Here is a 27,171-nt window from a genome sequence, read left to right as displayed (position 1 = left end):
GCTTCATGATGTCAGATCAGCAGCAAGTATTCAGACGGGAGTGTGACCAGCGATAAGTTGACTCGACAGTTAAATCATTTAATAAGGGGGACAATTAATTGGTCTGAATTGCTTGATGTCCATTGAAAAAAATCAATCATTTTGAAAACAGATTTCTGTTTTTTAAGTGTATTTGTCCAATATTAAAATAGGTTCTATGTTCAAATTTGTTCAATTGTTGCTGCTAAATGTAACAAACAGAAACAACAACAACAACAAAGCTGTTGTGTGTCTCTTGTGCGTTTTGAAAGCATTGAAAAGAGACACACTGAAAAAAGAGAATACCGTTTAAAAAATTATATTAGTTATTGATGTGGCAATAAAAGGATCATTAAAGACAAATAGCTTCTTATTGTGTAAATAGAAATGAAGGTCGTTGTTCTGCATTAAGATGAGCAAACTGATTGGTGGATTACCGTTTTAAAAAGTGATGTGCAGTATAATAATGATCAATAAATGTGATCATCATGACATTCTTATGTTATGCTAGTAGGTTCAAGTTGGATCCGAACCTACTAGCATAGTGATTAACTGTCAAACATAACATCCCTCAAAATATTTTGACTTTAATTATTATGATGATGAAATTAGAGAGAGGAAGTCAATACTGGGGCAAAGCTGCAGGCTAGAAAAGCTAATCTGCTGTCCAAATGAGCGCTGCCCTTTATTATTACTAAGAGATGCATCACCCACTTCGAGGATCAGCGGGTTCAGTGATCTGCCTCCTGGAATTGATACGCTTCAGCTGACATGCATGTTAATTGTCTGTGCCCCAGAATGGCCGTTACGGCTCCAATGACCATCTCTGTAAACCTGGCGGACAGCTATCGATGTGCTGTCCTTTCCGTTTTCACCGTGGATTCATCCTGGAGGATCGAACCCGGCCCGCTTTGGAGAGAAGGCAGCCATCTTCTGTGGGCAGCTCGGTGCTACTCAGAGCTAATCACCTGTTAGGTCCCCCGCTGCTGGCGCATCAACCCTTTCCTTCCATGATTGATACGGCTTCCCTGGTCCTCTTGAAACACTTCTAATTTTAGGAGATTTCATCAAATGTGGAAGTTTAAGTGGAGGCTCAGACACGTGCAAGGGACCTCCTGAGAGCTTCCCGCTCATTAACCTTCCGGAGGTCATCTGCTGCTCAGAGCCACAGAGAGCACAGACACAAATAGCCCTTCATTTCCCCTGCGGACACACGAACGTACGCTTGATCAATCTAAACATCGATGCGAGGCACAACTGAAAACATTTGTACTTGCACTCTGCTGAGATACAAAAAAGGAAAGCCTTTTTTTTCTTTAAGATAGTGCTGCTTCCATAATTAATACAGGCTTTTGTTTGTTCACTGTAAAAACAGCTTTTCATTTAACATTTTATTAGGCCAACACAGTGTAATTGTGAAGGAGTGTATTTACTGTGATACCTCTAAATACAGTCATATCTAATGAATTAGAACAGGTGCTCCAATTGAAATTGATACGCTTTGAAAATATTAACCTTTAAGCACATACTAAACTTCTATTTCATCAAACCCACATTTCTGTATTAAAATATATATTTTTATTGGTCTAATGTAATATTCTAATCTCAGATGTGTTTTTATAATTTAGTGGAAAATCATCATTTTTAGAAAAAAAGCCGAAAACGTCAGCCTCTGTGCGACATTCATCACAATAAATGATAAACGATAAACGCCCTTCACCTGAAGTGACGAAGCAAGTTTGGCCAACCAGAAAGGCACGTTTCTGTGTGTTGAGTAAAAAAGGTGCATTCATGGTGGTCAACTTGGTAACAAATAATTTATTCATCATTTCTGATGATTGAGTGACATCATGCATGAATATGATTTTGTGGGTTTTGCAGTTGGAGGAAGCCTTGAGTGAGGTGGACTTCCAGTTGAAGTTGGATCTTCACTTCACCGACAATGAGCAGCAGTAGGTTTTCCTGCTCACTTGGTTAAAACCTGCGGTTTTTGGTGATAGCGGGCCAAGAGAAGTATTAAATACTGAAATATTTGTTGTTCCCTTCTACTCCGTCTGCCATCTATAATCTCTCCAGGTTGGCAGAGATAGTGACGGTCCCATTGATCAGCAGTCGGACCCTGAGGCTCCACTTCCATCCGCGGCGAGGCCTTCACCATCACGTCCCTGTCATGTTTGACTACTTCCACTTGTCTGTCATTTCTGTCTCCGTGCATGCCTCACTGGTTGCCTTACACCAACCGCTAATCAGGTAGAGTTTCATTACGGTTTGCAAACGTTTCACAAAAAATGCAACAAAGCAAAAAAAAAAAAAAACCCAATGTACTCTCACAATTTGAGCTGACAGTGGGTATGTAAATGATTTCATTTGCACAGAGGTGTTAATTCAGTGGAGCCGTCTCCAGAGGACGTGACCAAGCATCCATCAGTTAGTCTAAGCAGGAAGTGAAGACGACTGGGCGTTGGGGTTCTCTCATAAAAGTGCGTCAGCCTGCATTGCCTGATGGAGTCTGAAGGGAGCAGCATTTTGGGTTTGGACAATTGCTCAGCATGAGGGTTGGTTTAACATGGGAACCAGTTGGAATGTCAGGAAACCAGGAAGACAGGAGAGACCACACCAATAGTAGATGATTGTGTTGTCAGTCTTGGGATGGCTGCTTTTGGAACAATGCGCCATATAGGAAGCAGGTGTTCCATGTTCGACCAAATCATAGTTCTAAATGAATACAAAAGAGCCTCATTAGCAAACCTCCAGGTCACCTCTTGTAGTGATTTTAGGAGTTCTGATGGGTTTTAAGGTGTTGCTTGGTCAGTCACCCCCCATCTTCCACAAGTTTAATATTCCACTGACCTAATTTCAGCCTAGCTTTAACCAAGTGTGGACGACCCAGCAACCACTGTCTCCGTCCTTTCCTGGCCAAATTACTGCTCACACCCTGACTCAAAAGATCGTCACATGCCACCGACAAGAGAACACCAGTTCATCCGTACTGCCAGCTCCGTTGCTCGTTTACGCCTCATCGTTCAAATACATTCGGATCGTGTGTGGTCGAGTGCTTCTGTTATTTTGGTCACTGCGTATGCTTGATGTGATTAAGTCTCCTGTCATCTACTGTATCTGTTTTTGAAGGTACAGCTGCTAGACAGAAAGCCACACATGAGCACTGGGATAAGTACCACTCAGCAGTGGGATGTCAAATGATCTGAATATCTGTCTCCTTTTCGATACAAACAGTGAGTTAGTAATGCAAAGCCGAGTAAATTGCAGAATTATGCTTTGTTTCTTTGGATTTTCTGTTAAAGACACCAAAGAAATTGGGTTTGAGAACCCGAACAAGATTCCTGTATGACGGCTATAAAAAAAAACAAATAAGTTCTTAACAGAAATGACGTTCGGGGGTTTAAAGGAGTTAAAATTCAGATTTCTTGTGCCAACCAATAGATAAATTGATAATGTACGCAGACATGGCTACACACGATTTTAGAAGTGAAATGCTTAAAATGCAGTTTCTATTATGGCAGGGTACTGAATTTGAAGTTATCTAACCAGAAACAATATCATTAAGTTTGCTTTTCCCAAAACACACACACACACACACACACGCACACACACACACACACACACACAAACACACACACACACACACACACACACACACACACACACACACACACACACACACACACACACACACACACACACACATTCACTGCCAGTCAATTCATGCGTCCGCTCTGCTCTCTCTCCAGCTTTGCGCGCACGGGGAAGGGCACCTGGCTGGGGAAAGGCTCGCCTGAGAGCGTGAGCGACCCGTCTGCTGTGTCTGTGGAGAACCTGGTGTTCGGAGCTGGCTACTGCAAGCCTGTCATCTCTGAGGTATGTTAACCTTTTGCAGAAAAGTCAAAGCTAATTATATCTCACTCAACACGTCGTCCTCAGTCTGCCAGGTGTTCCGCTGCCTGTCTCTTTTAAAGGCATTGAACAAAACACTGACATAAACGTAACAGTTTTGGAACTTGGTTTCTGACTTGAGTGCATCATCCTGATTGAGAATCACATATTCTGCTTCTGAATCTGCTATTGCTTGGGCTCTGAAGTTCGACGCAGTGATTACCACTGTGCAGCAATGTGTCTGTTCATAATGTTAGAGTAACCCACATGTCTCTGCATGCAGGCCTCAGCATGGCCATCTGAAACTGATGGTAGCCATCAACAGGGAGCATGCAGTAGTGTGACAGGCTTCTGTGGCACATCTGCTGTGAATATTTTTAATTCTTATACACTCGCTGTGTCTATAGCATCTATGCAATCCAGTTACCTACTTCCTGGTTGGTAACCGGACAGACCACACACTATGGCAATGAAAAAATCTTAGGTATTACAGGTTTGGTCACACATTGTGTTGTCGAGCCACATGGCAGGAGCAACATTTAACGGTGTTTGATTCATTGGCACGCGGCATTTGCCAAAACGTTGATGGCATTAAAGACAACCCAGGCAGAAATAATGACAAAAAAACACCTTATTCTACTACACTTGCCATCTATTATCAATACGCATTATCAGTTAGATTTTCATTTGAAATTTTAACTGGTTCAGTGCATCCACTTTAATGCGATGGGATTTGGAGACTTTCGAAACCATAGAAGAATTAGATTTCCTTTTTGTTGTCGTTATGCAAGAAAGCGCAACAAAATTTTAAATGGGTAGGGTTACAGTTACTGTCTTATTGTTAACTTAATGTAAATCTGGTCACTTGAGTATGGCCTCTTCTGGACTTTCCTGGGCAGAGATTGTTGTAATTTAACAAATTGAAACGTCTCTTGGTCACAGGAGACGAATAGATTTGTAAACAGATACTTGTTCCATTTTTTTTATTCAGTTGTCGTTGATTTTCATCGCATATACAGGAAAATGTCGAGTTTGATCAATAATTAGACATTATCAAACGACTTTCTGGTTCCTCCGGTAACGCTCATCTAGCCGTTCTGCTCTTGTTAGCAGAATTTAGAAACGAGAACATGCAACAAGCGCAGATATGAAATCATATTGTACTTTTCTCAGTGTGTTGCATGTTCTCTAATTATTTCAAAGTACAGTTGTAAAGCTGCAGGTAGCGTTTTTTTTTTCCCTGCATGCGGACGTCACAGCCAGCACTGTAAATCCTAATGAGCTCCAGAGCTAGCCCCCTGCCTCACCCTATTAACCCCCCACCCCCACCTCCTGCTGGGCGCTTTAATAAGCTCTGGTTAAGCCACAGGGGGCGGTTTGGTTTGATCAAAGCAGCGAGTTATGCTCACAAGCGCCACGTACCACATACCTGCAGGTGAAATGTGTTCAGAACTTCGGCTCCTCCCTCATCCTTTATTTATTTTTGGGCTCTTTAACCCGCAGCTACGATTTTTAAAATTTTTTTTTAATCACTTTCCTTCTTAACACGGGCTCTGTCCTGTAATTATTCCCTGATCCTTCTGGAGGAAACCGTCATGTGTTTCAGATTTCTTTGGCTGAATAAAACGAAACCATAATGTCATCAGAATTTCAACAGCTCCTTTTTGAATGACAATGCTAAAATCACGAACCGATGTACAAAATGGCCTTGGTAACAGCAGATTTCTGCGTCTGAAATAATCATTTCTATTATTAAATGATTATTTAGCAGAATACACATTTATATATGACACCCCAGAAATATCAAATATCATTGTGGTGCATTTTAAGCTGGTAATATAATGACTAGTTCATCCGAAAAAATAGCTGTTTTTCTTTGTTTCTCATTCTCGAACTGATCTTGGCAGGCATCTAGAAAGCTACAAAGAAATATTAAAGTAAACATACAGATGTTCCTTCCTGGTTCGAGTGTGATGCGCAGCTGGAATTACAGAGCACATGCATGTATGATGACAGGGCCGGTGAGTTGACTCGCTCGGGGCGAATTGCAGCACATCCTCCGTCAGTCCCAGAGCCGAGCCGCGGCGGCGCTGTTAAAACATTACGGCCTTGGGAAGAACTCCACCAAAGGAAGACACGGATCTCCTGGCTTTGCAGTATTGTGGCTGTTGTGTTGATCCATTAGTTTTTAAGGGAGATCCTGAGACTGTCCACTGAGCTTTCTTATGCTCTGTTACAACCAGAAACGTTATATTGAGTTTTTATGTGAAAGATCAACACAAATTCACTGCAAAAACATTAAATCTGAAGTATTTTTGGTTTGGTTTCCAGTCAAATATTGTAGTAGACTTAAAATAAGATTAAATTAACTTACGAGTCATGTGTCAGCGAGATATAGAAGCTTGTTTTAAACCAATAATTCCTTAACACTGACGGAAAAGTACTTATTCCATTGGCATATTATTTCTCTTATAACATGAGGAAAAATATTTTACTACAAGTCAAAAAGCTCTGCCAGTGGGGAACTGGTAGTTTTTCACCGATATTAATGAATTGTTGGCTTAAAAGAAATTCCTACATCTTTCTAAAAAGTTATAGTTGTAGGTTTGTTTGTCTTATTTCAAGTGTTCCAAGATGTTTGCACTGGAAACTCGACCAAGGTTTCTTGGTAAGGATTTGTGGTTTTGCCATGAAGTGGCTCATAAGTGGAAGTATGGTTTCAAAAGAGAAAAGAGTTAAAGTGAAGTGTATTCAAATCAGTCAATGCAACTCTTTTGGTGACTTTATCAGTTTTCTACCTCTGGACCCTGAAACACTTGCCCATTATACTCTGTAAAATATCTTTACAGCAACCAAGGTGGTTGGAGGGCAGTAAAAGCCTGACCATGTTTCACTTTATGGACAGTGTGGTTTGTTTCTGCCTCCTCAATTAGGGTTATTCATGTTGACCAGAATGAGACCATTTTGGTCTCATTAGACCAGACCAGCTTCTTCCAATATGAAACTTTTCTTTATTTTGACACTATGGTGTAATGCTTTGTGTTTATTTATTATGTTTTTGTCAAGTAAAGCACTTTGAGCTGCTGTGTTGCTGAAATGTTCCATATAAATAAAACCGTATTTCGCTTTTGACATGATCCGATCATTGTTAGGTTTCGGCCACACAAAATGCTTTGCATGTGGGCCTGGAAGTTGAGTTTTTACCTCACGTCACACATTTTTGTTGTGTCTCCTTCATGGTTTATGATGAAAAGCAAACAAGACTCTTTATGGCTTTGTTTGAGCAAGGACCTTCTTCTGCCCATAAAGTCACTCTTCCATAAAGGCCAGATTTGTAGAATTCAACGCAAACACATTAATATCTTCTCCAACCTGAGCTTTGGGTCTCTGCAGCAGTTCTGCATTACCCCAAATTACCTACTGCTGTGCTGTGGAGGTCACATTTAATAGTGATTCAAGAAATCCTGAAAGTACGGAGCGAGGTCATCGAACTCCTGCGTCCACATGATTTATGGATGCAGAATATGGATTCCGCATCTATTGGCCTCTTGGCTGCTTCTCTGATTATTGCTCTCCATACTTGACCAGTCAGATCCAGCAGGTTTACAACTGTTCAATACAATTTCCCTTTTCTGATGATGAATGTAGCTGTGTTTAAAGTTTGTGTTGTTTTATAACCTAACTCTGCTAAAACTCCTGCCCACTCTGTTCCTTTTCCTTCAGAAAGAGAGCGGATGATGTTAGTTGACTAACCAGGAGTCAAAAGTATTCACATTCTCTACGTAAGCAGAAGTACAGATACTGTACTTGTATGAAAAAGACAGTACAGATTGTATGAAAAAAATTTTTTAAGTGCAGGTAAAAAAGTAATGGGTTTTTAAATGCACTTAAATACAAAATAAAAAGCAAATAACTTTTACTTTCAATGATGCAAAATGCTTTCTGTTTGCGCCAGTATATGTTTTTTCCTCTTTTGCTTCAACTTTTACCTTATTATGTTTTCATCATAGAAATAACGTGGCGTTGCCGAGATTATACGGAGTAGTAGGTTCAGATATTTCTCTTCAAATTTAAGGAGAATAAGTAAAAATTTCTAAGAAAAATAAATACCCAAGTAAAGTGCAGATACGTGAATATCTACTAAAGTACTTTCACTTTGTTACTTGCCACCTCTGAGGCCTTGACAGACCTGGTGGAAGTTATTCAGAGTTTGCATTATATGCAGGTTGACTGGTGATCACTGACCTTGGTTTCAGTTGAAGTTATTTAGAAATTAACAGACATATACTGTTATTTTTAGGTATAAATATGTAAAAAAGAAAAAAAAAACCTTTGCCACTGTGATGCACTTATTGAGGCGCTGGGAGGAAAAGGAACTGCTGAAGGGTCAGTCACGTTAAATTTCAGTGACATACATGAGATTTTGTGTTAGTAAAATAAATCCATGCTGTGAATTCGTCTGGTGAGGCACACAAAGCAGTTTTATTGCTCTGTTAGGGCGCCATCTGGTGGAATAAAGTCCACACGACAGGTCAAAGAGAAAATCTTGGATATATCTTTGGGTTTCTCTTCTTGTTACGAACAAAATTTCTCAGTTTTAGCTAAAATTATTATTATTTTTATCAGCTGTGCACACTACTATTATTCCTCTTCCCTTAAACAAGCAGTGACTTGTAGTCGTCATTCCGGCAACATTTTAAAAGCAATAAAGGTAACTCTCTGAGGAGACATGCTATTGAAACGTATCGACCTGCTTTTATGGCACACCGTGTGTTTAAGGCCCATTTGTTTCCATTCCTGCTCCAAATAATGAACGTGACTGCGCTTGGTGCTGACAACAGGATGGTTCTAACTGCTGGCTGCAGGACGCTGCAGTGGAGCTTGCAAGGCTGTGAACGTGTCCGTCGTTAAGAGGTGAATGCTGAACGGCTCACATTTTCTGTGCTGTGCTTTGTATCCGCAGGGAAGCTTTTATGTGCCCAGTGAAAACTGCCTGCAGAGAGCTCATACGTGGCACCGGAGGCTCTGTCGCCTCCTGCTGGCCGCGCACAGAGGGCTGCAGGCCTACTGCAGCTCGCTGAGGCAGGAGATCCCGCAGCTGCAGCTGGTTCCACTGGAGTCAGGTGATGCTTTGACTATAATCAGAGCTTACCTAGTTTTGTTGCTTTTTTTTAAAGGGGCAGTGTTATGCATTTTCCAGGCACGTAGTGCTATTTAATAGCACAATCACGTAACTTTGTTACCTGCAGTTGTTATAAATATATATGCAGTTGTGTTATATATATATATATATATATATATATATATATATGTGTGTGTGTGTGTGTGTGTGTGTGTGTGTGTGTGTGTGTGTGTGTGTGTGTGTGTGTGTACATTTTGAGTTTAAGATAAAAAAAATAAAAATTATTTTTCTTCATTTGGTTTAAACATGTTTATTGAACCTTTTTAATCCGATCATTGATTGATTGGTTGATTGTTCTGGTCTCAAAGCCTTTTTCTTTTTTTTGCAATGTATTTCAGAAATTATTGCAGAATAATAAATGAAGAGAAGAGATCCCGAGTTTGTGGCGTCTGTAAGGAAGTTAAAGAGGCAGTAAATGTTCAATATGTTTTCTGTATTTTGCAGAATTTTGTTTTTTGACCCTGCATTATGTTTTTGTGGTAGTGCTCTGGAATTAAAATAAGAAAAATGCCTCGATTGTATGATACCATATTAAGATTTACAAAGGCTTAATGTGGATCATCAGTCTTGGACGGTGGTAGGAGTTCACCGGCTGCTTCAACGCTTTGGATTGTTCAGGAACATCGGAAGTCTGAAGCTTTAGGGGAAAACACAGAAACTGTGTTCAAATGACACAATAACGAACTTTATTAAACTATAAACCAGACATTAAAATGTTGAAACAGCCACTATAACAAGATCCTGATAGTATATAAGCCAAATATAAGTTATTTGGCTTGTATTAAAGTAGCTTAATCCATTTCTATGGAGAAATGTCAAGTAAATCTGTCTTGACATTTACTTGACAAGACAGATTGGTACAGAGTACAGATGGATGCTGTGTTCTGTACCAGAATACAGCATATTCTGGTACACGGACAAATGATCTTTGCACTAAGCCGTGCAAATATCTTCTCTTCCACAGAGTTGCTGCCTGTAGAGGAAATTCTAAACCAGCTCTCCATAGAGTTACAGGTACGTTTGTGGAAAAAAGACGTATTTCATTTTGATGGTATTTGCAAGTGTAGGTCATCTTATTGCAAACAGCATCAACAGTTTTGGTTTTCATTTAGATTTTGGAGACTATATATATATATATGCAGCAGATGACTGAACTACAAACTTTTGAAACAACACAATGTCTTTAGCACGTTTTATTAAAGGAAGCACAGCGGCGGTAGGTGTGAGCTCTGGAAATGGAGCGGTTCAAGCTGCGTTGCTTGTGAACTCCCTGCTCATTCCGCTCCTCATTAGCTGAATGTGTGTTTCTCAGCTGCAGGAAGGCCATGAGAAGGTAGCCGAACAGATCAGCAGGGACGTGAGCCAGCTCTGCTCCCAGCTGGCTGCGCTGTGGAGCCGTTTCCTGGAGACAGCTGTGCTCAACCCCTACGTCCTGTCCTATCTGGCCCAGGAGCATCACACGCTTAGAGTGAGTCTCAAGCAAAGAGAAACAGTCAATATTTTAATTTATTGAATTTGTTTGGTGTACATGGCGTGTCAGATTAAGTTCCCATTTGACAAAGTAAAAACTACCCAGCCTGGGTAATCTGGATGCCAAACTGTGTATGTCACTGTGTGAAATGTGTTGCAATATTAGGGCTGAAATGATTAATCGTATTAGTCGTGATTATTCCATTATTGAAATAGTCGTCAACTAATTTAGTAATCAATTATTGTTAACTGGAGACTGGATTATACTGACTCAAAAAAATTGGTTAAATAAAAAATATGTAGAATGTGGCAGTTTTTTATCCGATTAATCAGAATAATCGACAGATTCATCGATGCAAGGCGATGAGAGAGCCTTGTGTTTCAATAGCAACATGTCCTCCTTCAATGTGTACATGGAAGCCAGACATCCAGCAGTGTGATGAGGGTGTGGTTATGGGAAGTGTTGGCAGTGTACAGCAACAGGTGGGGCAGGGGGAGCACTACTCTTAAGGATCGGAAACTTAAACAGGTTTGAATTCTTGACCAAAACTAAGGCATTCCTCGGTCACAGAAACAACTCCGTGCAACAATGACATAGTGAGATGTAATGCAAAATAAAAAGCAAGAGTTGTTCTGGAAAGCCTGATGTAACAGAAAGCTCTTGGTTGCAGTAGAAAAGGTTCAACTCCTGCTCTTTTTGTGGAAGTGGGAAATCCAAAGCCAGCTGGTGCCCAGGAGCATAAGCCCATGTGAGCAGGATAATTTGGTTTCCAGTCATTTCTATCCGATGGCTGGTCTGCATAATATGAACACTGCATGCTCTTCACTGTAAAGTAGCTCTCAGGACTTGATTTTGCTGCACCGTTTTGCCTCATTTTACTGAAAGTACTGAACATGTTTTCCTCTGTATTAAATTACCCTGAGAAAAAACTCTGCCGTGCCTCTTCTCTCTAGGAGAGGTAGGGTTTCAATTAACACTTATTTTCTAATTACTGTCAAAGGAAATACACAAGAAACTGTGTTCCCGGTGATCTCCATGTCTTGCTCACTTATTGTTCGGGCTTACGCGTTTCTAATTAGAGAAAGTGTTGATTTGCTCTGCTGCACAGGCTGTCAGGACTTGAATTTCACTCAGCTTTCTATTTTTATCAGTTCTTGTGCTAATTACAGTAAACCGGAGTCTGGCTGAGGTGAAAATCTTTCTTCTTTTTTTTTCTCTTTCTCCATGTTTTTGGAAATGTCAGGTCAGAAGGTTCTCAGAGGCATATTTCTTCACCGAACACCCAAAAGAGATCTGTTTGACGTTTCAGGAAGAACTGTGAGTCTCTGTCCTTTTCAGAAAGTTGCTTCATTTTAGTTGAAAAGTGTTGAATTTATAGTATTATCCCTCCTTATTTAGAATCAACAGGCACGGCCAGATAGCTGCAGAAGTGCGGAGCTCTGACTACTTGACCAAAATGCCTCCTTTGCCCGTCGAGTGCCTGGACATCGATGGAGACTGGAACAGCCTGCCCATCATCTTTGAGGACAGATATGCAGAGTCTTTGCTGACAGGTAGAAAAAGCTCTACAGACGTATGCCAGCCTTGCTGCTGATTTTATCTTAACTACACTTTGCTTGTTCTCCCAGAAACGGTATTGCATGTGCCAGTAGAAGAAACCACCAAAGAATTCTCCCCCAAACGGATTCTTCATAGCAGCCAGGAAGCAAAATCACCAGCATTATCCCGGCATTCCTTGGATAGTGAAGAATGCATAGACACTCCGGTCCATGTCCCAGTCAAAGCGGGTCAAAGGCAAAATGATGTAATAGATACCCAGAACAACATCCACACTGAGCGTGATACAGAAGATTCCATGGTTGACGATCAGAAGTTGAAGGAAGCAGCAGAAAGTCATAACATTGATGATGAACCCTTTCCTACAGATCCATCTCCTGGAGAGGGAGCTCTTGTTCTTTCCTCCGATTGTACCAACAGTGGTAAAGAGTCTCCTGTTCTCAATGGAAGAGAAAACTTTTCTGTACCTTGTGATGGTAACAACCATAGCACAACCAGTGAGCAAAAAAACACTGAAGAGGACAGTGATGTCGCTATGCCTTTAAATCATTCAACGGATGACGACAGCGAAGATGTTCCCCCCAACAGCGTGAGTCCTGCTTTGCCTCCCTTCCCCGGAGACCTCAGGAAAGAAACGACTCATCGTGGAGGCATGGTAAGCTCAAAGATCATGAAGCGCTCGTCGTCCGTAATCTCAGACTCGGGTATCGAGAGCGAGCCGAGCTCGGTGGCGTGGCCCGTGGAAGTCGCGCTTCTGGGACGACCTTCTCTAGATTTCTCTAGTGAGCGGGAGATCCCGAAACAAATCGTGTTGGACCACCCAGTCCATCGCAGCTGTCTGGAAGGCCTGCGGATGGAGAGCAACGGCAGCCTTCCAAGTGGAGGCATACAGGCCTCTCTCACCTCAATTAGCTCTCTGCCCTACGAGGAGGACCAGCAACAACGGAAACTCAGCAAACTGACTAAGTCTGTCTCTGCGCCGCAAATAAGCAGCCCAGAAGATGCGGAGGAAGATCACATTTTAATCGGTTTGGAAAAAGACAGGACAAGCTCAGTGTGTCAGCAGGATTTGTGCATTTTGAACATGGATTCAGAACAATCTGAGTTGTCTCAGCTAAGCCTAAACACTGACCACATTGGTAGGAGCGTGGGCTCAGAAAATTCAAACTCTCAGCAGGATTTGTCAGAGACCTGTGGAAGAAAGTTGGTCTTAAGTGGCGTGTCTGACATGTTACTTTCCCAAAACTCCATAGAGAGGCTTTTCGTAGTGGCAAGTGGCGACCGGGGGGATGAAAAGAACCGTCAAACACACATGAATGGAGAGAGCGCTTCAGTGGAAGATGTGCATCTCCTTGAATCGGAAGTAGCTTCCTGTAGATGTGGGAGCAAACCATGTGTGTGTAAAAGTGCAGCAGAGCAGGGCAGCAGTCGCTGTGGAGATGATTGCCAGAGTTTCCACCAGAGTGAGCAGAGAGGCGTCGAGGACAGACATCTGGATCCCCCACAGATGCCCCTGAAACACTCACAGTCCAACGATCTTACCAACAGGACCGCAGTCAGGCCCAGTGACCTCACAGGGCTGAGGGCCATGGAAATAAAGTCGCCCCCTAACCTCAGCGGCGCATCTACGAGTGACAAAGACCCTTTAGAAAGCCAGACCAAGGCCTCAAAAATTCCTAACTCTGGACTGGCCTTTGTGAATAAGAAGATGGTGGAGGTGGTGAACATGTCTGTGTCCTGCGCCCCGACTTGTCTGCCGTTTTCATCCGTCCTTAGAGACTCCCCCTCCGTCAGCGGCATATCTGCTCGCCAGGCTTCCTCGCCTATTACCCATCAGCCTCTGGGCTCCTTCGGTATCATCTCCTCATCTTCTCTCAGCCCCTTGGCCATGGATGAGGAGACCAATGAACGGATGCTGAGGTGAGTTTTCATCTCTGACGATGTTAGAAATTTGAATTCTCTGTTTTTATTTCATGACAATGGCAAAGCTTCTCACCGATAGAGTAGACGTGGAACACAACATGACAGTTCAGAGTTGTTTTATTTAGGTAGCTGCATAACAATATGATGTTCAAACCTTTTGCCCACATTAAGTCTTTTTAAATCTGGTGGGTGTTTTGCAGATATTCATATTTTTTGTCTAGAATGAATCTTGTACTGATGTTTAACGAGTTTATAAATTTAAAAAAACAAAAATTGATTTTTCTATATAAATGCGTTGTCGGTAGATAACTCTCTGAACTGGGTAATATCAGCTTTTTTGGGGGTTTTTGCAATCTGTGATGGAAGCTTAACGGTTTACACTGTTAATGGTCAGAAAACTATAACCTGCCTTCGTTGAAACATCATCTGTCAGACTGGAAATTAATCTGCTTGCTATAAAGCCAGCCATGAACAATTTTAAAAGAAATTTGTGGAGCAACAAGGAACAATAGACAAAAATGACTCTGAATGTGCAATTTAAATAGACGTACTCCAAAAGACTTGTAGCTGTAATTGCACAGACAATTGATGTCCAAAAGGAAATTCAGAATGTCTGCCTTCAAAGACCAGAACTGGATTCATAAGATCTGCAGCAGAAGGAGACTGGCATCCGCTTACAGTTACGCCCACCTGGAAAGTCTAACACAACAGAAGGAAGTGGGGCCAAATTTGAAGATGGCGGTTGGGAGGGAGGAAAGCCTTCTGAGTGTATTAAATCACATCAAAGAATGTGCAGACAAATCCTCCATGATTAGCGAGGCGTTTAGGAAGTGCAATCGGATTTGTTTTGACTCCTGCGCGGCTAAAGTCTGTAACCTGGCGGGATGACAGGGCCAAACTTCAAGGAGCTTACTTGTGAGTGTGAGAATTTTGCTTAGAAGCTTTGCTCTGCTTAGAAGTGGGCAATACGATTGTGCTGCCAGTTCAGTAGCAACATTTAAAGCGGTTTTCTCTCGCAGTTTGAGAGAAAGTTTAAAAAAACGTTTTCTCCAAACGCCATCTTGGGACAGTTTTTTAGGTTTGGAAGAGTCCCTGTCTTCATTATGTCTCCAATTATTATGTGAAAGCTGGGCTTTCACAGTCTACAGCTTCTTCTGCTCAATGTTCGCCAAAGCCTGTTGAAAACAAGGCTTGGTTTTGATCAGCTCTAATAACCAATAGTTTCATGTCAGAGCTTGCGACTGAATAATGCCTTTTTCTCCTACCAAATGCCACTTCCTTTTTCTCTAGTTTCTACAAAGCCAAAGAGGAGCTTCTGAAAGAGTTGAAGTTCCAGGCTAGCTTGTACAGCGACCTTCCTCTCCTGGCGTCAGATCTGCCCTACTTCCCTCCTGAAGAGGACGACGAGGAGTTTGAAGACGGGATACATCTAGTGGTGTGTGTCCACGGTCTTGACGGTGAGACATCTTGCGCCTTCATTTTCTGACAACATGTACCTTACTAGCAGACAGAACTTCTTCAAGTCCCTGAGCTGAATTTCTTTCCCTGCAGGCAACAGCGCGGACCTCCGACTGGTCAAGACGTTCATTGAACTGGGCCTGCCGGGATCCAGGCTCGACTTCCTAATGTCTGAACGGAATCAGGTGCGTTTTAGACGACGAGGGAAGCAAAGCTCCTCAAGCCGATTTGCAGATCGGTTTATTCTGCCATGTCTTTCGCCACAGGCCGACACGTTTGCAGATTTCGACACCATGACTGACCGACTCCTGGATGAGATCATTCAGCACATCCAGCTGTACAATCTCACTATTGGCAGGATAAGGTCAGTGGCTTAAGGGATTGCGACAAAGAAATGAGAGCTTATGTCTTTCATTTGGTTTCTTAAATAATTTTTTTTACAATTAAAAAACTGTAAAAGCTACGCTGTTTTCAGTGGTAGAGTCACCACCTTCTAATTCCAAGGGGCAGCAGAAGCAAATAAGGTGGATTAGCACTTCTTGCCGAAAACTGGTAGTGACATCCTGGACATGTTACTTTGAAATATTGTTTATGCTAATTGGATATTGAACCATTAGCATGTCGAGACAGTCATATAAAGCTGTCATACAGCAACAGTGTCTACAGGCAAAATTTTCTTCAGATTCGTTTGAAGACTAACTGATATGGAAGATCATCATCATCCAAAATGATTGCGTAATCAGTAATTTCTTGATATTGATGAAAAAGTACTTGTTCCATGGGTAGACTGCTTCTATAATAACACTAGAAAAATTTCTTGTTATAAGTGAAATAATCTGCCAATAGAACTGGTACGTTTTTCATCAACATTAAGACATGATTGCCTTAAAACGAGCTTGTAATTCTTGCTGAAAAACTACTTCTTAGTTAGTTGTCTCTTATTTCAACTGTCCTAATATATTTTCACCAGAAACTGAAGCAAAAATACTTGGTAAGGTTTTGTGTTTTTGTAGTGCAGTCTACCTTCTTTCACATCCCTTGCTCAGCCATCTACATATTGTGAGAAATATATATCTATATATATTTTTATAGATAACTCAAAATTATATATATATATAGAGAGAGAGAGACAGAGAGAGAGAGAGAGAGAGAGAATTTTATATATAGAGAGAGATATATATTTCTCTATATATATCTATATATATGGTTTTTCCTGTATTAGGCCGGCTCTCACTTCACATTAATTCTGGACAGCTCTACTTCAACTGCTAGAGAAGTCTGACTTTGGGTGACTTTTGAAGGTCCGGATTTTAGAGTTTAAGATTTAAGAGCATTATTCAAATTTTTAATTCCTAAAATAAAACAACCGTTTATTATTTTTCCCTTCACTTCACTCTACCACATTGGACTGCATCTCTAAACCACATTGCTAAAAAACTCCCTCTATGACAGCTCAACCCAGCACAGTTTGGCCAGCAGATGGCAGCAGAGTCCTACTTTGACTCTCAACAAGACCTTAAAACGAACAGAATTGTTGAATTTGTGATAATGTATTGACACGGCATGAGCAAATGACAGGAAACGGATGACAAGCTCTTATCATACGTTGCCAATGAGCCTCTGACTTTCACGTGATAGGCCGCGTTCCTCTGTGCAGCACGTTTCTGCCGAGCTCTAATGAAATTAAGCTATTCGTCTTCTCACTTAATTGCCCCCAATGTGCCAATTTTGTTTCTTTGTCGCGAGTTTCCACCAAAAGTTTCTCCAACTCTCCTTCATTGTGACGTATTCTCCTGGGAGCGAGCGTCAAAGCCAAAACGCAGCGGACTGCCTCAACAGCATCTGCTTCACTCAACGTTATACCTCTGTTCAGTTAGCAGGGAGAGAGAGAGAGAAGGCGAGCGCGCTGGCGTCTCAATGAGGGATGGCGGGCTGAGCCGCGGCATTACGGTAATTAAGCTAACAAACAGAAACAGCTTGAAGAAGCTAACGCTTCCCGCTGCTGTTGGCTCGCGTGTCCTCCGGCTGAGAGCGGTTAGGTTGTCAGTCGTTCTGCGTTACCATTCGCTGACGTATCGAGGTCCTGGAGCGACGTCGCGGGTCAGCGCCATCCGTCCGGGGTTTTTATTTTCCAGCTTTTGCGGATAAACGTGAAAAATGAATCTAAACATTTCCGAGCTTTTAGGAGGAAATTTACTCCTTCATTTTTATTGTACCTATAATTGTTGTCGTAGCAGTTTTAAAGTATGCTGTGGTATTACTTGTTACCAGTGTTGCTGTTTGTGGGAAGGAAAACAGTCTCTCCTGTATCTATTTTCTTTTCTTGAATAATAAAAATAGCTATCTTTTTTTAATTGCATTTCAAAGCTGAAGTTTCCATCGGTGGCGTACGCTTTTTTTTGTAGCAGAGTGGTTCTATCTATGAATACCGCTGGTGGTTTCAGTTACACATTTGATACTGAAATATTTCAAAAGTAAGAACTTCAGTACACATTTCAGTAAACATTTGACCTAGCAACTTTTACTTGCAGCTTCATCGGCCACTCCCTGGGCAACGTCATCATCCGGTCAGTGCTGACCAGGCCTCGCTTCCGCTGCTACCTGCCCAGGCTGCACACCTTCCTCTCTCTGTCCGGTCCACACCTGGGAACGCTGTACAACAACAGCACCTTGGTCAGCACAGGTCAGGCCACCAATCTGCTCTAGGAGGAACCTACGTTCTCAGAACCATCACCATTGTTCAAATATTTTTCATATTTCAACTATTGACATATATATTTAGATGTCAGTTAACTAAAAGAGAAAGTGAACCAATTTAAAATTTAAAACAATGTTTACAATCTCCATTTACAAGGACAATCATTTTCTTTCCCACGGTCTCACTATCAATCAGACCAAACTTGTCCTGTTTTAGGTCAGTTACCTGCTAAAACACAAAATCTTACAAAGTATTTTTGGTCTAGTTTCTGGTGAAAACATCTTAGTGCACTTGAAATAAGACAAAACCAATTCAGAAGTAACATTTCCGCAAGATATAGGTGCTTGTTTTCAGCAAATAATTTCTTAATATTGATGACAAGTACTAGTTCCACTCACAGATTATTGTACTTACAACGAGGCGTTCTCTTTATTTTATAAGTGGAATAACGTAATAACTGTGACAATATTAAATAAATATTGACTCATGACAAGCTCCTCCTATATCTTGACAATAAGTTACTTAAGTTTTTTCTTATTTCAAGGTTGCTAACTAGACCAGAATACTTTGTAAGATTAGATGCCACAAAATATTACAGATTAAATTAGTTTCATTTTTTTTTTTTTATTTCAAATTCTGAAGTTGACATACACTTTAATCAGCTTAAAATCAAAATTAATGTAAGCTTACGTATTCATTAAAGTTAACATCATGTGAGTTAAACAGATGTTCACCTGTGTCAACATCTCCAACACAACCTCCTCCTTAGGTGCCATCATAAGGATCTGTTCCGTAAGATCGCAAAATTGCACTCTTGAGGCCTTTTGGCGTTTTCCAATGCAGCAAAAGGTAACTTTTGCCTCAGCCAGCCCTGGAGGAACTCAAATTTTCTGATTGATTTGGTTTCTCGACTCTAAGACCAAACTGAAACCTTTTTTCACTGGAAGTTGTGGTTTTGATGCATTAGATGTAAGGCTGGACCTTCAAAAGTGGGTGCGAGTCTAACTTAACAGCAGACAGTGCTGAACCGAGATGTTTTGAAAAAGCAAATAAATAAATCTGCTTAATGACGCAGTTGAGGATCTTTTATGTGTACTAACCTTTTATGTGACCACCTGTTTACAGCAGAACAAACTAAATCCGTCACAAGATGTTCCTTCATTAATGATCGACTGATGGTTGGAGAAAAACACTTTGTCTTCATGGGATCATTGTTTGCCTTCTTCTCAGTCAGACTGGTCCATATGGGCAAAACATGTATTGTTTTTAACAACAAAAACATGCAACGTTTCATAAGTTCATTCATTGCCGCAATAAATGAACGTATTGCAATCGTCACGGTAATACCGTAATTGCTTTGGCCTGATTGGACGCTGTATTGATAGTATTCATCCGGTTGGGTGAACTTCTACCTGCTTAGGAGGTTCAAACCTGACATGTTTGTTAAACAGATTTGGTTTACTGGCAGAAACAACAGTTTGAACAGTATGGGTTAACTGAAACATCACAGTTCTTAGCAGTAGAATCACATTTAAAAATGTGTATTTTCCAGACCGAATAGCTCTAGTGCTTGAATACGAACTATTTTTGGCTTTTCCAAGTTTCTGAATATATTCGGTGCACTTTGAGCTTAATTGAATCTATTCCAGGAAAAAAAAAGCTTTTATTTCCCGGTACCAGTGGTACTGGTACCAGCGAGAAAATACCAATGTACAAATAGTATATGCATTGGTACATTGCACATAGCAATGTTTCTCTTCTTAAAGTTGTAGTAGGCAACTTTTCTATTTATTTATTTTTACATATTTGCTACTAAAACTGTCACTATGTTCAGACGGTACTATCATCATCAGACATGTAATTTGTAAAAAACAAAACTGAGATCTTCAGCCTCCGACCTGTGGTCAGAAACAACCAATCAGAGCCAGGGGGAGCGTCTTAGCGCTGTCAATCAAACTCATGTACACACAAAATGGAAATGCCTACATATTGCATAAGTTTGACATTGACATTTCTAAAATTGCAAAAATGAATATTCTCCAACTCTTTCTCTCTTTCTATTTGTGTGTGTGTGTGTCTGTCTGTGTTAGGTTTGTGGTTAATGCAGAAGCTGAAGAAGTCGGGATCCTTGCTGCAGCTCACCTTCAGAGATCACGTCGATCCGCGGAAAACCTTCCTCTACCTCCTGAGTCAGAAACCAGGTAAGACGTGAACAAAGGCAGCGAGCCGACGGCCCCGCTTTACAGGCTGCCACTTGAAAGGCCCTCTGTTCAAATATTCATGGAAAAAAGAAAGTTGTCATCTCGCCTTTTTTGTTTGTCAAATTTCCGCGTGTCAGCTTGGCCACACATACACACGCACGCACAAAAAACCCTCCACCAGCAAACTGAGAGAGGCCTCCCTACTGTGAGCGCGGAACAAAGCAGCGGTTTGTCACACAGGCATGAAGAAGATAAGCCTGAAACACACACCCCCCCCCTCCGCTCCCCGCTCTTTCACTTCTCCACTAGAGCTGACAAAATGATCCAAAACCCTGTCATTGGTAACTCAACAGTGAACTCTCTTAAAAGCACGCCAACAGGAGACCAAAGAGAGAAAAAAACAACACACAGCTTTATCATATCAAGCCTGTCATTGTGTTTGATGATTGTACTCTGTGTTTTACAACTGATTTCTTCCCCTTCCTCCATCTCTTTCCCTCTTTACCTGTCTCTGCCTCTCTTTCTCTCAAACAAGCAGCAGTCTCATTCGGTTTGTTTTGTTTTTGGTTTTTTGTTGTTTTGTTGGGGGTTTTTTTGGTGGGTTTTCAGGGCTGCAGTACTTCAAGAACGTGGTGTTGGTGGCGTCTCCGCAGGACCGATACGTTCCGTTCCACTCAGCCAGGATAGAGATGTGCACCACTGCCCTGAAAGACCGGACCACAGGTCAGGAGTGTCGATGTTGAGGGATTCCAAATACTTGAATTATCAGAGGATGTGTTGTTTATGATATTCTGCAGCTCAGTGGTGGCTGCTGACCTTTTGAGGGGTCAGGTCCTCAAGTGGAACAGAAGGGGACCTTTGGAGCACCAGAGGCAAAATTACAAATGTGTTGTCATTTTGTAACGTTGGGTTATAAATCCAGAATTTTATCTTGACTAAAAAAAAAAATCAATAAGGTACTTTTAAAGGAAATGTCTGAAGAAGACACTGAAGTGCAACTTCCTTCTTCACGAAATGAAATTCAGCGTAAAAAAAATCAGCCCGTTGTTTTACGCTGTAAAGCTGACCCATGCATGTAGACCTTTGCTTCACTGATGACCTTTGCTGCATGCTGTCCCCCCTCTCACAACCCACTTTTGTGTCTCGCAACTGTCAAGATCTTTAAAAAGAAAATAAATTCAACTGGAGGAATCCAAGTCAAAGAGAGAAAACAAAGACTGAGCTGCAAGCGAGATATGAAGACAATGGAAAAGCACATGAAGGCCCTGGCCAGGCTGGACACACACATTACCCAGAATGCTTTTTGCTTTCACATATGCATTCAAACATCATCAGTTTATTTCAGCCAAACCAAGAACGAGGTTTTTTCAGATTAGAATTCACTTTTCTTTTTCTGTATCACAGTTTGATCACACATTCAAACCTCCGTAAACGAACCAGTCTTTGTAGACAAACAAACTAGAATCTGTAAACCGGACTGGTGTGATTTACTTTTCACAACAAAAATACCATTATGTCTGTAGCATACTTTTTTTCCTCGAAGATAAACTCTTATTCTTTGAAACTCTCACTGTATCTTCCCTCCTTTTGTCCTGAAGGGCCCGTTTACACCGAGATGATCAACAACCTCCTGCAGCCAGTGGTGGAGGCCAAGGAGTGCCGCCTGATCCGTCAGAACGTGTTCCACGCCCTGCCAAACACGGCCAACACCCTGATCGGCCGCGCTGCCCACATCGCCGTCCTGGACTCTGAGCTCTTCCTGGAGAAATTCTTCCTGGTGGCAGGGCTCAACTACTTCAAATAGAGGCAGTGGAACCACAGCTTCCCGGAACAGAGTGGAAAGTCTTAAGTTTTCTCATTACTCTGTACAGTTCATGTTACGAATGTAAAAAAAAAAATTTATCCTCGTTAGCCATCGTCCTGAAAGAATTAGTGTGTTGTGACTGTTCCTGTTGAGAACTCAGATGCGTGTGACATGTAGATGCCCAACACAAAACATCTGAGGGCGACGAAGAGAGAAACGGGAGACGTTTTGTCTGCCTTGTGAGTACGCTCTCAGCCAGAAACACAGGCAGAAGCTAGCGGTGTCCCCTGCTTTCCCTTTAGACCTCATTTAGAACATTCTGCGTTCGCTGGTTGATGAATTCTTTCAGTAAGCGTCCCACCGTCTGTAGAACCAATGCAATAGATGTGCGGCATTTAACCCTATGATTGTACATGGAGTATGTTGCACAGGAAACAGCTCTTCCTTTATACAAAAGAGATATATTGTTTTAAATTATTTATTTTTACGTATCTACGGTGTAAGTAGTTCTTTTAAATGTGAACTTCCGTGTCTTTGTGTGAACTCCATTGACATCGTTCCATGTGCAGAGAGGTGGAACGGCCTGTAGCTGAAAACTGACTTCACTCATATCCATTTGGCTCAGTTGTCTAAATATTGAGCAAAAAGTGATTTTATCTTTCTAAAGTCTTTTGCATTTTCTCATCAGCAAATTCATCAAAACCCACACCAGCCAACAAAGCTACTGAAAACACTAATAACAAAGTGCTAGCAACCTTTCTCGAAGTCACATTTATAAATAGCTGCCCATTTAAAAATGTTTAAAAAGAAAACTACAAGGGAGTAAAATAACACTGAATCTAATATCAAGGTTTCCAGGTTTGGCTAGATGATGTCGCCCTTGACGACATAATCATCTAGGAATGCAGGTGTTACACTCAACATTTTAGAAACCAAAGCCCACAAAAGTTTTGGGTAACACAAACAATGATGCATTATATTCCCAAAAGTCCTCGACACAAATCAACTTTAGGGAGAACTTTTTTTTGTTCTTAATTTATATGGTTTGACATGTCAGCCTGGAGGATATTTGTAAGGTCAGACACTGGTGTTGACTAAAAAGCTTATTAGTCTACAACCTAAGGGTTCATTCACACCAGCCCTGTTTAGTTAGATTGAGTCAAACTCCAGTTTGATCCAGAAAACACATCTCCACTGCTGAAAGAGAACAAGACGGTGAAAAGAACCTGAACTCGATCTGTTTTTGAATAAGCTTGGAGTTTTCTTTCTTTGTTATACTGAATTTTTTTGCACTTCGTCATAGTAAGTGAAGCATCCAGTGAATGCTGGGACTTAATTTTCTCCACTCTGAAGCAGGATATTTCTGAGTCGATCCAGAGATGAAAGAAAGTCTGTTACAATATGGGATTTATGCCTCTTAAACACCATCCATATTAAGTAACTTTGACTTTCTATAGCTCTGGTCCGATAACAACAACTTCAGACAGATTAATCTAAAAGCAGATGGTGAAAATAATTTAGGCTTTTCCATCATGAGGATATGCCTGTAGTCTGGCTGGTTGGATTAATCAGGATTTATAGATGAGTATCATCAGCATAACAGTGGAACCTTATTGTTATGCTGTGATACTTTTACCATGTGCATTATTTATATGTGCAAGTGATCCAAACTCTAAACTCTGTGGTACTCCATCTTGGTTTGCCATCGACATGAACAAACTGAAATCGATCACAGGTTGAATGCATCCATCAGATTCCTTCAAGAATTCTGGATGAGAACAAAATATTAGATTTGGGAAGGTAATAAATGAAGGAGTATCGAATCTGAACAGACTGCATTCTGAAGGTATTTTAGTGCTATATTAAATTCTGTATTACTGTACAACTCTTAACACCTGGTGTTTACCTCCTAAGTGTGACTTTTAGGCCATTTTGAAAGCGCAACATTTTGCAGTTAACATGCTGGCGGCTTCACTCAAAAACCCAAAATCTGGAAAACTTTTGAAAGTTTTTCGGTTTGGTTCTGAAATTCTTTTATCAAAAATATGCTGCTTTGTGCATTTCCTCTTCCAGTATTTATCTGAACAATTTTGTCCATCTGGTAGCTACTGAGGCTCGGACAGAGAGTTGAGCTGATTATTTAGTCCAATTATTTGTAGAAGCATGAATACCCCAAGCTATGAGATCAACCTATTGTGAAGGATCTCTATTAGTTATGAGATAAACAGGCAGTCAACAGGCTCACTAATATAATCACGCTCATATAATGAGAGAAAGAAACATGACTAATTACTACAACATTGTGGTCTAATAGCCATCATTTTCCTAATGAGCCATTTTTTAATGTCTCGATTAAAATCCTCCTTTGACGTCCACAGATTTTTAATAAGGGCAGATTAGCATTTCATTGCTTTTCATTTTTCAGGAAATTTAAATGATTTTGAATGAACTGCCACGACTTACCTACGTTGTCTTCTAAATCATCATGATGCATATCAAAATGTCATCAGCATAATGAGAGATATTTTTATTATTGTTATTTCTTTGCTACATGCGCGCTGCACGATGTGGTTCTCAAGCGGTTTTGTGAAAACTCCCGTCCATCAACATGTCTGTCGTGTTGCGTTTACATTTTCTGGAAACGGAAACGTTTCCTCAGGCATTTCATATCCAGCAGCGCTGCGAGACACGGATCTGCTGCGTAATGTATTTATGTACATACAGAGAGCTATATTTTAACCTTTGCACTGGTTTGTTGGCAAGTGCACTTTATTGACAACCTTGAATCAACCTCTACTAGCTTTAAAAAAATACAAACAGCTTTTTGTGTGTGGTTACTGTTAGAAAATTGCACTTGCTTTTTTTGGTCTGGAGGTTGTACCGTGTGGTTATTGTGAGAGGTAAAGTCTGGTCTCATCTGTTCGGCCATCGTCTTGTTGTCAAAAAGTTGGCTGTCTTGCAGAACAACTGATAACTTGACAAAGTGTTTATTTTTCATTGGAGTAGCTGTTACATTGTGGGCAGCGATAGTCACTAGCTCTGTTTCCATTACAGATATGCACAAATCTATAATAATATATAAAATCTATATTATATAAGTCTATAATCTGCTAATGTCGCAAAAAACATAATTCCGCAATTGGCATTTCTGTTAAATAATAAATGAAATGAAAATCGCACGTGTTCACGCCATAAGTTTTCAAAATTCATGGATGGGACAGATGTAAGAATTTACATGAGATGTATTAATAATTCAGCGCTCGTCATCGATCAGCCAATCAGAGGAGACGTCTTATTCAGGTGTTGGAGCAACAAGCCCCGCCTCCTCGGGAGCGGGTACGCAGAATGACACGGATGTCTGAAAAACAAAAGTTTAGCATCATCTTCAACCTCAGTTCTGTTATTACCTCTAACATCTGGTTGCTGATAACATGACTCGTGAAAAAAAAATTTTGACAACAGAAAAAAAAAACAGCTCATCTTAGTGCAAAAACTTATGGAGGAACACAAGTTTTTCTGAATTGGCATGTTTCTGTGAAGCAAATTTATTGTCGCAGTTTCGATTTGAGCCGTTTTACGGTTAATGGAAACGCAGCTGGAGACTCCATTCGCACGGCCGCCGTTTTGAAGCAGAGACCGTCTTCAAAACGCCACAACGCGAAGCTGCCATGCCTCATTTTGCTACTCACACACCCCGATACACACGCGCTCTCTGGATGAGGCCCGAGCCTGCGTGAGTTCCAGGTCCCACGTGTTTGGCCACTAAGAATAAATCCAGAGAAAAAAAAAGGGCCGAGTGCGCCCTTCAAAGTCAGCTACAACACTTCCCTGCTCTGTTGGAAGGGTGAATTGTCGCAAGGACTACAAATTGACGTGAAGATAGTTTTGAAATCCGGTCAGACAGTGGAAAACAGTGTTTGCGACGTGCTGCTCAGTGGCTGTAAAACTGCGCTGATGTTGCTAATGGTGCATTTTGACGTGTTCCCCAAACGCAGCTCATCCTTTTCAGTTTCTCCGTCAACCTTCAGAACTTGAACCTCTCTGTATTCAATCGGCCTTTCCTGGAGTGCGTGGATTATTTATGTGACAGAAGTGTTCTCTACACTGTTGGCTGGCGACCTTTCCTGTGTTTGAACTGAATGTAAAAAAGTTTGAAGTCACTGTGAGGAACTTCCATTGATTTCTTGTTACTTACATACATGTAGAACTTAACTATAGTATTACATCTGTGCCAATATTACTGAAATATTTTTATATGTTGCTGACCATACTGTATGTACTCTGAAGTAGCTTGTGTTCTATGTAACAAATTAAAAATACTATATATATGTATATATATATCATAGTACTATCCAATGAAGTTAAAAATAAAAAGCATTCCTTTTGCATTCCGTTTATTTTTGCCTTCCTGAGTCTTCATTTAACTTCCCTTTAAATTTAACGCATATAATTCTGCAATTTTGAGCAAAATTACCAGAAGTGATGGTAAATAAAAATTTTTTATCTGCCAATAAATACTTTTTAATATGCGAAGGGCTTCGAAAGACCATCTGCAGTGTGGCATCATGGGAAAATCAATGTCTAGCAACACAGTCCAGAATACAACACTGAGGTTATGTTTTCAATGTTCTTCATTTAGTCCTAACAGAATGGCTGTAAACATTTCATAAATGAATTCAAGTTTTCTTCATTTCTCTCACATATATCACATTTCTTTAAGGTCTTGAAATTGGGCCTCTGTCTCTTTAGGAAACTCCTGTTCTCTCTGAAACTCCGCCTTCGAGAAGTCATCACAACATGGCTCCTCTGTTAACCCTTTAACAACATCCTCGCTTTTCAGCTGCTCTTCATTTGACCGTATAATTGCATAATTTGACATTTTGAAAAGAAACTCAGTGAGAACATGCCAGTTTTGAAAAGCTTTTTTTTTTATAAGGTTTTGGCTTGTTTTGCAAAATTACAATAGAA

At 40.9% G+C, this 27,171-nt stretch overlaps 1 protein-coding gene across 1 annotated transcript in view; it reads left to right on the top strand.

The window, feature by feature from the left end:
- Positions 1 to 26,598, top strand: part of fam135b (family with sequence similarity 135 member B) — a 46,645-nt gene extending 20,047 nt beyond the window's left edge. The window contains exons 5-20 of the mRNA XM_055055877.1: positions 1,900 to 1,970; positions 2,095 to 2,268; positions 3,768 to 3,894; positions 8,873 to 9,032; positions 10,056 to 10,105; positions 10,404 to 10,559; positions 11,806 to 11,879; positions 11,961 to 12,115; positions 12,191 to 14,039; positions 15,333 to 15,499; positions 15,594 to 15,685; positions 15,767 to 15,864; positions 18,032 to 18,183; positions 20,289 to 20,399; positions 21,009 to 21,122; positions 21,998 to 26,598. Of these exons, the coding sequence (XP_054911852.1) occupies positions 1,900 to 1,970; positions 2,095 to 2,268; positions 3,768 to 3,894; positions 8,873 to 9,032; positions 10,056 to 10,105; positions 10,404 to 10,559; positions 11,806 to 11,879; positions 11,961 to 12,115; positions 12,191 to 14,039; positions 15,333 to 15,499; positions 15,594 to 15,685; positions 15,767 to 15,864; positions 18,032 to 18,183; positions 20,289 to 20,399; positions 21,009 to 21,122; positions 21,998 to 22,203 (3,756 nt within the window). The 3' untranslated portion in view covers positions 22,204 to 26,598. The remainder of the gene's footprint in view (positions 1 to 1,899; positions 1,971 to 2,094; positions 2,269 to 3,767; positions 3,895 to 8,872; positions 9,033 to 10,055; positions 10,106 to 10,403; positions 10,560 to 11,805; positions 11,880 to 11,960; positions 12,116 to 12,190; positions 14,040 to 15,332; positions 15,500 to 15,593; positions 15,686 to 15,766; positions 15,865 to 18,031; positions 18,184 to 20,288; positions 20,400 to 21,008; positions 21,123 to 21,997) is intronic.
- Positions 26,599 to 27,171: the final 573 nt, after the last annotated feature.

Source organism: Poeciliopsis prolifica, unplaced genomic scaffold, assembly GCF_027474105.1.
Source record: "Poeciliopsis prolifica strain line A6 unplaced genomic scaffold, Auburn_PproV2 SCAFFOLD043, whole genome shotgun sequence".
NCBI lineage: Eukaryota > Metazoa > Chordata > Actinopteri > Cyprinodontiformes > Poeciliidae > Poeciliopsis > Poeciliopsis prolifica.
The sequence above is the reverse complement of the archived record's forward strand: the minus strand, read 5'-3'. Positions and strand labels throughout refer to the sequence as shown.